General features: G+C 36.8%; 1 protein-coding gene across 6 annotated transcripts in view; it reads left to right on the top strand.

Annotated features, from left to right (window-relative positions):
• The window catches only part of KMT2E (lysine methyltransferase 2E (inactive)), a 56,461-nt gene that overhangs the window by 12,261 nt on the left and 32,085 nt on the right, over positions 1-12,115 (top strand). For all 6 annotated transcript variants that reach the window (XM_079303115.1, XM_079303116.1, XM_079303113.1 and 3 more), the window contains one exon: positions 6,895-7,079. In XM_079303115.1, coding sequence (XP_079159241.1) covers positions 7,009-7,079 — 71 coding nt within the window. In that variant the 5' untranslated portion in view covers positions 6,895-7,008. The remainder of the gene's footprint in view (positions 1-6,894; positions 7,080-12,115) is intronic.

Genomic DNA, 12,115 nt, shown 5'->3' with positions numbered 1-12,115 from the left:
AGACTTTACATAGAGTAGTAGTAGAGAGCAGCAATTCAGAAAAGCATGATTTTATTTAATGGAATCTTTAAATCTCTCTTTTTACTTTCCCAATTAAAAATAAAGTTTAAAAAGCCCAACAAACAAACAGAACCCAACACACATACACTTCCCAAACCAAAACCAACCAAACAAAAAAATTCCAAAGGGGAAAGAATCCTGTAGGTAGGAAAGCCCAGTAGTAAAGCTTAGTTTGTTGGCCTTGTGATAGTTCAGGACATTAGTTTTCACTCTGTGTTTGTGGACTGTGACAAACTATTGATTGTTGCATTTTTAGTTATATTTCTCCTGTATAGACTGTTCTAGGGCATAGCTGCATCAACTTTCCTTAGGTCCAGTATTGTGGATTTCTTGCAGTCAAGGGTGGTTTCCATGACCATGGGTTAAAATTATTGGCCTGTAAATCTGAAGGAAAGTATGACAAGAATGGCTTTTACTCGTGATTGCAAAATGTGTGTACACATATGATGTAACTGGAGGGAGGAGGAGAATGTTTAGATTGCATTCTCAATAAATGCAACGTGCACAGAGAAGATGCATGGCGAGGTAATAAAATACAATAAAACTTTTTGCTCATCTATTACCTGAGATGACTTTGTATAAACAAGTAACAGTAAGATATGCAGGAGTCAGCAGAGGTCTGAAAGCAGTAATACAATCCTGGAAATCTTTGCATCTTGCTTGAAAGACATTATTAATGTGGGAAACAGTATTTGTAGTGGTCCTTTGTAACTTTGGTGCCAACCTGGACTCCAGTAGTGTGAATTCTTTACTGGGAGCAAATGGAAGTTAAGAGTTTTGATTTGGGCTTAGTGTTGTAGAACAGCACTTCTGCATTCAAATTGGAGTTACAACCAGGTTAACATTGTATGCTGATTAAACTGAAAGGTCTTGCTTGACTTAACTGTCATACAGATAGTTTGTGCTTAATACTGAATTATTTTTTATCTGTAAATCTTGTAGCTGTTCTACTCTTCATATTCTTCCTTGGTCAATGCTTGAGTGGAAAATTGTCTGTTCAGCAATTTCATTTGTTGCTTCAAGTTGGTACCCTTGAGATTTGTACACATCTCATGGAAATGAGCCTTCATATATACTGTGTATATTCGGACACTTAATACTGCTCCAGGAAATGTTTATGAATTTCTTTCCTGAATCTAAAGATGTAACAGAAAGGATTTACCAGTACTCATAGTTTAGCAGAAGAGAGCCTCTTCTGTGCTTTTGTTCAGGGGAAATAAGCTCTGGGTAAACATGAGATGAACTGTCCATTGCTGGGTAAATTAGGAAACAGTGTAATTTTTTAGGTGGTTGGGGAGGACTGACAATGATTCTTGGCCATTTCAGTTACTCAATTTACTACATACATGAAAATTACTGCTTTCATCTTTATGTATTCTGTAATGCATATTTCAAGCTATATAATTTTACTTTTAAGGAAAGATACTTGTCATACGTAGATAGGTTAGAAGGTTTTGATTATTTTTTCTACAACTATAGTTATGTGGTTTTTGTTTATGGACCTTGTGAAAATACAGTGTAGACAGGGTATAGAGATGGTAATTTGGTTAGTATGTAAATATTTCCATAGTGACATTAGTTAAGGACTTCACAGTGAAGTCGTATGCATCAGTATAAAATCTAAATAATTGCCTTAAATCAGCACTGTTGCATCTAATGAAATAGCCTAATTAGAATTAGATTTTTCTCCTTAAACCCCTGTGTTTAGGGAGATCCAGGTAATTTGCTTTGCAGAGGCATTCTATGATGAAATCTCCTAAATCTTGAAACCATCTAATAATTAATAACCATCTAGTATCTTGTTGATGGGTGCCAGCTGATAACTGCAGGAAAAAAAATACTGAAGAACTTCACATGCATATTGAAGTCATAAAATCAGGAACAAAAATATTTAGTATTTTTGTAATGCCTAGTCATGTCAGAAACTTGAACTGATCTAACAGTCCATGTACTTAAGTTAGTGTAGTCTTCTGTGTATGCAGGAAAATTCTTATATTTGAGGTAGGGTATAATCTAACTGTAAGCTTAATTCATTATTCCAGTTATGTCTCTTTATAATTTAGAAAAGAAATGTTAAGTTTCAAGTTGCTTTGAATTCTGTTCCTACCTTCTATAGTAAATGTATTTTTTCTAACTTTTGTGTGCTTTTTGCATTTTGTGTTTGTCACATGACAATAGAATCTGAAAATTGATTCGTGGAAGGGTAAAATGAGGAACAGTGACACTGTGTAAAAAGGTATAAAAGATGTGAAGAAGAAGAGTAGCAAAAATAGCTTTCATTAAATTTTTTTGTCTTTGGTTTTTGTAGAATTAGATGTAAACATGGTTAAAAACCCCCAACAAACAAAAAACTCTTTGTCATATTGCAATAAATAATATTACTGTAAGTTATAATACTATCTTAATATATTAATGTCTCTTTAGGGTGTTTTCTATGTGTGCATCAAGATGGGAGCTTTAGAATTCTTAGACATACAGCATAGGGTCTATCTGGTTTAAAATTACTGATGTAATTTCAGGGGATCATGCACTTACCTTCTGATTCAGGAGCAGAAGGTATACTCTTGTGTACCAGTGTAAAAGTTTTAAGTTTTTTCTTCTGACGTGACACAAGTGATAGATCACACTACATAAGTGATCTTAGCAGGACATGACAGAAAGGAAACTTGGTGTTTGTTAGACCACAGAATAATGTTGTGTTACTGAAATACCTTAGTGTGAGTTACTTTCTGTTCTTTAATGCATAAATTATGTTCTCTGTACAAAGCCACAGAGATTAATATTTTGGAATGTATTATGCTCTTCTGATGTTTGAGTACAGTTAATTTTTACTGAAGGGATCCTGGTGTCATGAAGTGAATCAGGAGAAGAAGTTATGGTGAGGCTCTTTATATTTTAGACTTGATGTGACTGTCAAGTCAAAAAGCTCCTGTGTATTCTCTAGAGATGAAAAGTGCCATTAAAAGTGAAAACCAGTATGAATGAATGGTGAAGTGTGATGGGTGTGAAGAGGTTGATCTTGCACAAAATAAATGTTTTAACTAGATTGAACAGAAATTTGTCTGGGTTTTCAGATGAACATTTTATTATTGGGGCAAAATAAATGTTTTTACTGCAACTAAATAAAAGCAAAATTTATTTGAATAAGGATGCTTTTTTCTCATATAATATAGCTGTAGGGAGAAAATTTGGTGAGTCTAAGAAATTACCAAAATTCTTTCAGAGCTTAGAGTGTACTATCACAACAGAGTAGACTATAACAAAAGTGGAGAGCCTCTGTTGTTGTTAATTAAGATACAGTAGATGAGCCACTTTGCCCAGTAAAGAGCTGATCAATGAACTTTGGACTAGCAAGTTTTATATAGTGGCTTTTAACTCTGCAACTGTGAAATTAACTGGAGAAACCAGTGTGGTCTTTGTCTTTCAAAGTCAAGTACTGCTTGAAGAAAGACTCTTAACCACTAAGTTGTGAAAATGAGTCTACCTATGAAAAACAGTTTCTTAAAGGCCATGGATGACAGTTGTCAGAGTTCTGAAAGAATAATTACTTGAAATGGATGGATACTTGCAGGAATTGGAAAGTACCAAATCATGACAGCAGATAGTATTTTATGACTCATTTAAAATACCAAGCTTCAAAGGATAAGCAATCTCTTAATAGATAAAATTCCCCAGTGGTTGTGTTATTTTTCTTTCTGAACTTAAAAAAATACTGGGAATATTAGTATGTCATGACATTACTTCTGTTTCTGACATGGCAGAAAATAACTATTTTCCATCATTCCAAATTTGACATCGCTTCAGTGATCATAATTGGATGGCCTATATATAAGGTCACAGTTTTGTTTAGTAAGTGGGTGTAAATTTATCCTAGATCTCCCCCCACTCCCATTACCGGCATTTGTTGAGGATGGCTACTCATAAATAATGAGCAATGTTTGAATTAACTTGGCTGTGTAGGTATTGCAAGCCAGTGACTGCCTTCATTCTTCCACATTTATCTATAGGCAGAGGGAAAGCTTTTGAGGGTTTTGTGTGTGTGATGAACAAGGTGGTAAAAACCAGTGAGTTAGTATTGCAGTCATGTTCCACTTCCTTTTAGATAAAGCATCTATTTAATGCTCTTCAGGCAAAAAAAAAAGTTTCTGATTTGATTCAGTATGGATCAGGCTATTAGAATTTTTGACTGAATTCTGACAGAGCTCTACTTGAACAGCTTGCCATAGGGCAGGAGGTTTTTGGCTGTGTCCTGTTCCCCCCTGCCTTCGGTTTTTGTGGCGTTGGTTTTTTAGCAAGAATGGTGATGTATTTACTTTGTCAGACATTGTTATTAATTGGGATGTGCAATAGCTATTGATTTTTAATCTATACATAGCTCTAAAAAGATATGCATAGCTCTTCTTTTTTCCGCATTACATTTAAAAAAGCCCCAAATATCACTTGATTATCAGCTTTGGTAAGCAAGTCTCTTTTTTCTGTGTTTACAGTGGAAGTCACTTGAATATATGATCATAGGGTAACCTCAGTTGTTTTATGTAAGTTTGGAGATGTCACAGCCCATGAGACAGCTCTCTAAGCATGCTCTTCACCTCCATCAGTCTCCAAGGTGTTTTTGCCTGTGTTATTTTACAGCTAATGCTCTACCTGAAGCATTTAAAGAAAATGTTTTAATAAAAATCACACCACCAACAAAATGAAGTTTAACTACAAGAAGCATCTTTCTGAGTGAGGATCTTGATCCCAGGCAGTGTTGTCCAGTATGTCTATTAAGACTACATTGAACCACTAAAGCTGTTTTTTAAGAATTAACTTATAACAGGCATAAAGTAAAAACTCCATTCTGCTAATGATTTGGTAGCATAGGTCACACTGCAGGAAGTAATGGAATAGCCATTAACCCTGATTTACCTGGATTTTAAAAATTCATGGTTTCTTTTCAGTTATTGGGTAATTTTTTTACTTTTTCAGAAGATGAGGTGAGTTGATGTTTTCTCTGAGTTATAGGTGTAGCTGTTCAGGGTTCTGTCCTATGAGTAGAGTTAACTATATGGTGGGAATATAAGTGCTCACTTGCACTGTTAGAGGGGCTCATGTATTTTTCAAGCCTTTTACTGAAAATATTCTATACCTTTTTTGGTTTTAACATGTTTTTCTTGCTACTTATTCTGAAAATAGTTTTTTTTTTCTTTTTTTTCTTTTTTTCTTTTTTTTTTTTTTTGCATAGCTAGTGATATGGTTTGTTACTTGTGGTATTTAGTAAGAAAATGCTCAGTGCTTAAATGAGGAAAGCAAAATATTCCAATGGCTACTTGGCCCAATAGCTTTCTAGTTCATTGTATTTGGTGTCTCAATAATAGCACCAAAACACAGCTTTTGTTGTCTAGAAGGAGAATTAACTTACTGTAGGTTAGTGGGGGCTCATGCTTTTTGTCAGTGTAGTGTTTGGCAAGGGTAACATGTTCAAATGAAGTTCAACCAGGAAAAATGATGGATTCTACACCTGGAATGGGGCAACCGTGGATGTATGGACAGACTGGGGAATGAGAGGCTGGAAAGCAGCACTACAGCAAGGGACCTGGATGTCCTGCTCAGTGGCAAGTTGAATGTGAGCCAGCAGTGCCCTGGCAGCCAGGAGGGCCACCCATGTCCTGGGGGCATCAGGCACAACATCAGCAGCCAGGCAAGGGAGGGGATTGTCCCCTCTGCTCTGAGCTGGGGCAGCCTCACCTTGAGTGCTGGGGGGCAGTTTTGGGCACTACAGTATAAAAAAAGCAATAAAAAAAATAAACTATTAGAGAGTGTCCAAAGAAGGGCAATAAAGATGGTGAAGGACCTTGAGGAGAAGCTGTGTGAGGAGTGGCTGAGGTCACTTGTTCTGATCAGCCTGGAGGAGACAGGAGAGACCTCACTGCAGTTACAACTTCGAGGGGAAGAGGAGGGGCAGTCACTGGTCTCTTCTCTGTGGTGACAGTAACAGGACCTGAGGGCATGGCCTGAAGTTGTGTCAGGGGAAGTTTAGGTTCAATATTAGGAAAAGGTTTTTCTCACAGAAGGTGAACAGGCTCCACAGGGCAGTGGTCACAGCACCAGCCTGGCAGAGTTCTAGAAGCATTTTGACAATGCTCTTGTGCAGATGGTGTGACTCTTGGGAATGGTACTGTGCAGGGCTGGGAGTTGGTCGTGGCTCTGGTGGGTTCCTTCCAACTCAGCACATTCTGTGATTCTTTGAATATATGTTGATCTCAAAATTGTTGTGCTCATGTAGACATCAGCTAAGATAAGGCATTTTGTGGTGTGAGAGAGTGTCTTTATTAGGCACAGTGTGTGCTTCATTGCAAAGTGGTCTGTGGTCTTGCAACTTTGACATTGTGGAAAGTTGGCAATTGCTCATTATGTAAGTACTGAAGATGCTGGGCTGTATTACTTGAATTGCCTAGTCACAGGTGTAAATCCTGGTCTGTATTAGTGTATAAAAGTGCATTAGTTTACTAATCTGTGAATAGCTGAGAGCTGTTTACTTTTCTCCTGTACTTGGTTGGGTGTTCTGCCCTGTGCAGTAAGGGAAGTGGGGACTGGTGGTAACTGGCATAGAGGTCAGATCCTTTATTCACTCATGTGAGTCAAGCAGATTGTAGTTTGCTCTACAGTTAAAAACAACTACTGATTATTTCTATGTTTTCCTTTCCTTTTGCTAGTGTAAAATAAAGCCAATGAAGTAACTGTGACAGAATATAAATGACAACTTTTAAATTAAAATAAATAGGTGATGTAAAATTGACTGGGTTTAAAATGAACTGACTTGGTCTTCTGCATGTTTTGTTTTGTTTTTGACAGGGTTTGTGGATGCACTTAGATGTTTGCAATGAGCACTGTGGCTGGCATGCCCCAGTGTTTTGGATACCAATGCATAGGACTCCGTAGTAATCGAATTTATCAGAAACGAACGTCATGAGCATAGTGATCCCATTGGGGGTTGACACAGCAGATACTTCTTATTTGGAAATGGCTGCAGGCTCAGAGTAAGTATGTGAACATAATTTGTAAGTTTCCTTACTTATTTTTTTAATTACTTTTATTTTTTCCTTCATCACTGTTTTCGGAATACAGCTGGAGAAAACTTAAAAGTTTCCTTAGTTTGAATCTTTAGTTGCTTAAATTAATAGCTGCCACTTTATTCTTATGTCTGTTTCTTCCAGTTCAGGGGAAGCAAAGTAGAGAAGCTAGATGCTTCTACAAATGCATATTTTTCTTGTTTATCAGACTGAGAAATAAAGATGCTTCTTGGTTTACTTCTCACACTTCAGATATTTTGTCATTTCAGTTTCCTTTTTAACTACGTATAATATTTTTTTAATTTGCACATTAGAAAGATTAATTTGGTGCATTAAACTGCAAGAAAGTAGTACTAATTAAGACAAGGGTGCATTTCTTAATGAAAATTGAAGGCCTAGCTTAAATGGCTAATACTGGTGTCTTCAGAAAGTTACTTTAATTGTAATGCTACTCGAAAATCATTCATTTAGTAACTGTATAAAAGGTTACAAAGAGCCAATGAAATGCATTCAGTAAACTCTGGCTTTGCACGAAATATTGTAGTGTAGTGAGTTTATGGGGTTTGGGGGATGAGAAGGGTGGCTTGTGGGTTTTTTTGTTAGGTTTGGGGACTGGGGGGGTGTTGCTGTGCAAGTGTGCTTTATTGTGATGTGGTTCTATTTTTTCCCCCTAGTCCCCTGTACAGTATTGATAGGCTAAGGTTTAGGTATTGTTGATCTCTGACTGGATAAATTTCTTGTCAAACAAACCTTTCTGCATGTGTAGCATCGACATGACTGTCCAATGTTTAAGAAGCAAGTGGTTTTTCTTCCAAACTTTGAAGGAAAGTTTCAGCAGAACTCTAGAAGAGCTTTTTAAAGGAATGTTTCTTTACTGTGGTTCCAGTTGTATATGAGGCTATTCTAGGTTTGTGCTGTTTATTTGTAGAGACCCATGAAGCTGCAATTCAAAATTTTTTATTACATTAAATTTTTAAAGTTCTTCTGTCTTTTCATATCATGAACACTATTTACCTTGGTGCAGAAATTTTTTTAACTTTAGTGAACCACTCACATTTCATTATCTTTTCCTGTGCTTCTCTTTTATGTTTAGAGAGGGTCATGATTCCTGAGGTTGCTGACATTCCTAGCAGACGCAGCATGTCGTGCTGAAATTAAAATAAATAAATTTAGTTGTCAGTATAAACAAGGTAGAGTTCACAGTGTGTTATTTGCTTGATACTGTGGCAGAGCGACCCAGTTAGGAGCTGCTTTTCTTCAGATGTTAAGTGGCTGTTACCAGTTAGATTAATTCTTGTCATCTCTGCTGTACTCACACTGAAATATGTGTAGTTGCATGATTGGCGTCTGCTGATTCAAAAGCCGTGTCACTGTCACAAGAAGTGTGACACAAAGGTGTGTCCCTAACCTACCAGTTTACAGTTGTAAAGCTTTTCTATCACAATCTATGTGGTTTACTTTTTGTCCTTGCACATTTTCTTCTAGAGAGTAGCATGTTGGGTATAGAGTGTATTAATATGTCATAGATGGTCTTTGAGCAAGTTCTGGGGTTTTCCCAAGAGGGAGGAGCTAGAATTTTTCCACTGTGACTGGCAGGTCTGATGTTGCTTCATCAGTTGCCTGAAGCATGAGCAAACACAAGAATGGGGGAGTGGCAAACTTGATCATGCAGAAGCAGCTTAGGAGAAAGCTCTTTGTGTAGTGCAGTCTCTTAGTGCTGAAAGATTTTTCCTTATGCTTCAAACCAAGACATAAGCCTCTTAAAAAGGGGATAGTTTATGTGACTAATAGTTGCACATATTATTTTAATAATTTTAGCAAATAGCTGTGTGTATATAGAATAGCCTACCAAGAGGTTTAAGAATCTTCAAAATTGGGTGAAATAGTTTGTTTCTTACCCCACATATACTTAGGTGGGGTCTTCAGATAGATCTTTGTGTCATTGTAGTCAAAACACACATACTTTGCCTTCACTTGCAGATCTCACTAAAGATGAGGATGTGTGACTTCATAGTGATAAGGTCCTTGAAAGAGCAGGCAGAGCAAGCCATTTCTGAAGGTTCAGAATGTGCTTCCTGGCTTCAGAGAGTGCTTGTGTGGCTTAGAGCATAAGTACAGGCAGCACATTAGGAAATGCCATTGATGGTACTGCTTTTCTGGCTTTAATATCACCACAGATTTTTTAGAGAGAAGGCCTGTATATTAAATAGGCCAGTCACACTGTAGAGATCTCTCCTGAGCTCAGTGTCCAGGAGAAAAAGAGCCTTGGTGTAGTCTTAAATGCAGATAATATCAGGCCAGCTTGTACTTGTAGGGCCTGTTACAAAGTGCTTAGGTAGCAGAACCTACTCCCTGGTAGAGAAGCAGTCCTTCGTTCTTGTTGACAAGGTATTGAAGCCTGTCAATGTCTTTGGTTAGATGCAGTGTCTTGAAATAGAAAATGTTGTTTCTCATGCAAAATATATTATATTCTTTTATCTGAAATGACCTTCAGCTAGATACTGTTCAGGTGTGCTGGTACAAACAGGAAACAAAATTGAACTCCTTGAAAATTAGACCTATCAAACTGGATTGTGGAAGATTGATGTTGCTGAGATTGCATTTGGAGTTCTGACACATTTTCAGGACGTGCTCTTAGCTAAGTTTTCACATCCTGAAGCTTGGATACCCCCATCTGTCCTTTAACATTTTAGTTTTGGTGAGATTTTGTTTCCCATTTGAGTATCTGTTTATGGAAGTTGTCAATGGCCCCAAATTCTAACTAATTGTATTTTGGATATTAGTCAAAAGTCATGTGCTTTTTTTTTCTTTTCCTTTTTTTAAAAAAACTTTATTGCTAAATGGTCAGAAATAAAACAATATTTGAAAGTAATTAAGTTGGGGAGATCACGTTTTAGAGACGAATTGACTTTCTTTGAATTGTTACTGGTTGATTTCATTAGTCTAAGTTAACTATAAATGTGCAGGCACTGAGGTTTTTCCAATTAACTGGTCTTGCGTATTGCTTTTAGTTTCTCCCTGATGCCATCTGCTGGCAATAGGCAGAATACTGTGTTTCCATTTTAGATAGAGCAGTAAGAAATTACCCAGAACATGTAGTTGTTTTACTTGCTAAATGAATCTTAACATTCTCTCCAGGTTTTCTTTTTTTTGTTTTTTTTTGTTTGTTTTTTTTTTTTTTTTTAATAATATGGGCATATTTGCCTTTTAAATTGATTTGAGAAAATATTATATTTCTGTTTTAAAAGTACAGGAATGTCTTAAATCACTGCAGCCCAAGAGCATGTGGAAAGCTTTTGTCTAGAGCTTTTTGCTTTGTTCCCTGTGAACATTTTGCACAGTTTTGAATTGCTGACCACAACACTTAACAAGAATATATGATATTTTAGCAAAATTCCTTGGTCAATTTATCAGAATAATGTTTGTTTATTTGGAAAATAATATTAACATTTTGATCAAGCTTCATTTATACTGTACTGCAATACAAACATTGCAGTTTTAATCAGAACCAAAAGTACAATAAGTATCTTAGTTACACAGTTGTTTGAGGTGAAGCTGAAAAATGTGGTATGATCAGAAGGCTGACAGGCTTAGTACCTCAGTCTCTGACAGAACTGGCTGGTGTCCAAAAATGCAAGCAAGGAAGGCCTCAGTGTTCTCTCAGATCTGAATGCTTGCACTTTTTCCTCCTGAAAACTTGCTTTCTGGGATGGCTGTAAGAATGCCAGTGGTGAGATGAGGGGGTATTTGTAGTACAGTAGTTAGGTCCTTGCTGCTTGAGCCCTGGTACTTGAGCCTAAAAAATGTAAAACTTTGATTTTTAAATTAGGTAGTATCTTATGCTTCAATCATCTGTGCAGTTAAATATTTTGGCAAGAGGCATTTCTTCTTCAAGCTGTCAATTCTGAGATGCCTATTTCAGAAGGGCTTGATCTTTGAACAGGTAGGAGTATAGAGGGCATTTTTTCTGTTTAAGATTATGCACATGGTTGGCAAAACCAGGAGTAATACAGAGATCAGTAACCACTCTGTCAAAGTTGATTCTGTCTGTGGCTCTCTGGAAAAATTATGCTCATTGTGTGCTGCTTTATGGGCCCCGTATCACTTTTCTCTTGGCTCTAAAGGAAACCTATGATAATTAATTTCTAGCTTCAGTGAATGTTCTTGGATCTCTTTCCCATAGTTCTTGGGTTTTTTCCCCACTTCCCCAGGCCGGTGCATTGGGTAAATGGAACAATAACAGTTTATATTCAGAGCCCTAGTGAGCCTCTATTATATTATTGAAAGTAGTGTCTCTGCCTGGATGAGCATTTGAAAAAAGTTTTACTGAAAGCTGACTGTGCTCTTGATTTTTTAATAGTTGCCTTTTATCACATGATTTTTCTCCGACCATTTTTCTGTTTTTTCTTGTTCAAGATATGCTGTTTTCTTAGTTCTGTTGTTCTCTGAATCCGCTTTATGAGTGTTAAAACAGTTGGTGATAAATTAATGTTTTTGGAAGCTTAATGCTTCTGCTTCCCACCACTGTTATGCCTTTAAATACTAAATTTTTGTTTTCTTAAATGATTTATAAATTGTTAGAGTAATAAGGAATGGATGTAGGGTGTTGGGTGTATTGTCTTGCCTCATATCTTGAAAGAGGCCTGGACTATCTTTGCAATTTTTGTAGTCAGTTGATGAAATGCACAACCTCTCTTTTTAGGACACTCTGATTCTGGTATCTTTCACTGAATGTTCCTGTGTTTAAGTAGCTGGTATTTAGGTTATAGTAATACTTATTTTTAATAAAGGAAACTCTCCTAAATTAATCCTGGATGGATTGTACCAGAATCCCCTCCTGCCTGTCCTTTATTAGTAAGCCTTCCTGCTCTGAAAATGGAGTACTCTTCAGCAAGATCTAGGTTGAGCATTGAACACAGAGTGCATAAGAGTACCTGTGCTACTGCTTGTCCCATTCGGGAAATGGGGAAGAACAGCAGTAGAAGCAATGCAGTGGTCAAGAC

Source organism: Erithacus rubecula (genome assembly GCF_903797595.1).
Source record: "Erithacus rubecula genome assembly, chromosome: 4".
NCBI classification, from domain to species: domain Eukaryota; kingdom Metazoa; phylum Chordata; class Aves; order Passeriformes; family Muscicapidae; genus Erithacus; species Erithacus rubecula.
Note: the sequence above shows the minus strand (reverse complement) of the source record. Positions and strands in the feature narration are given on the sequence as shown.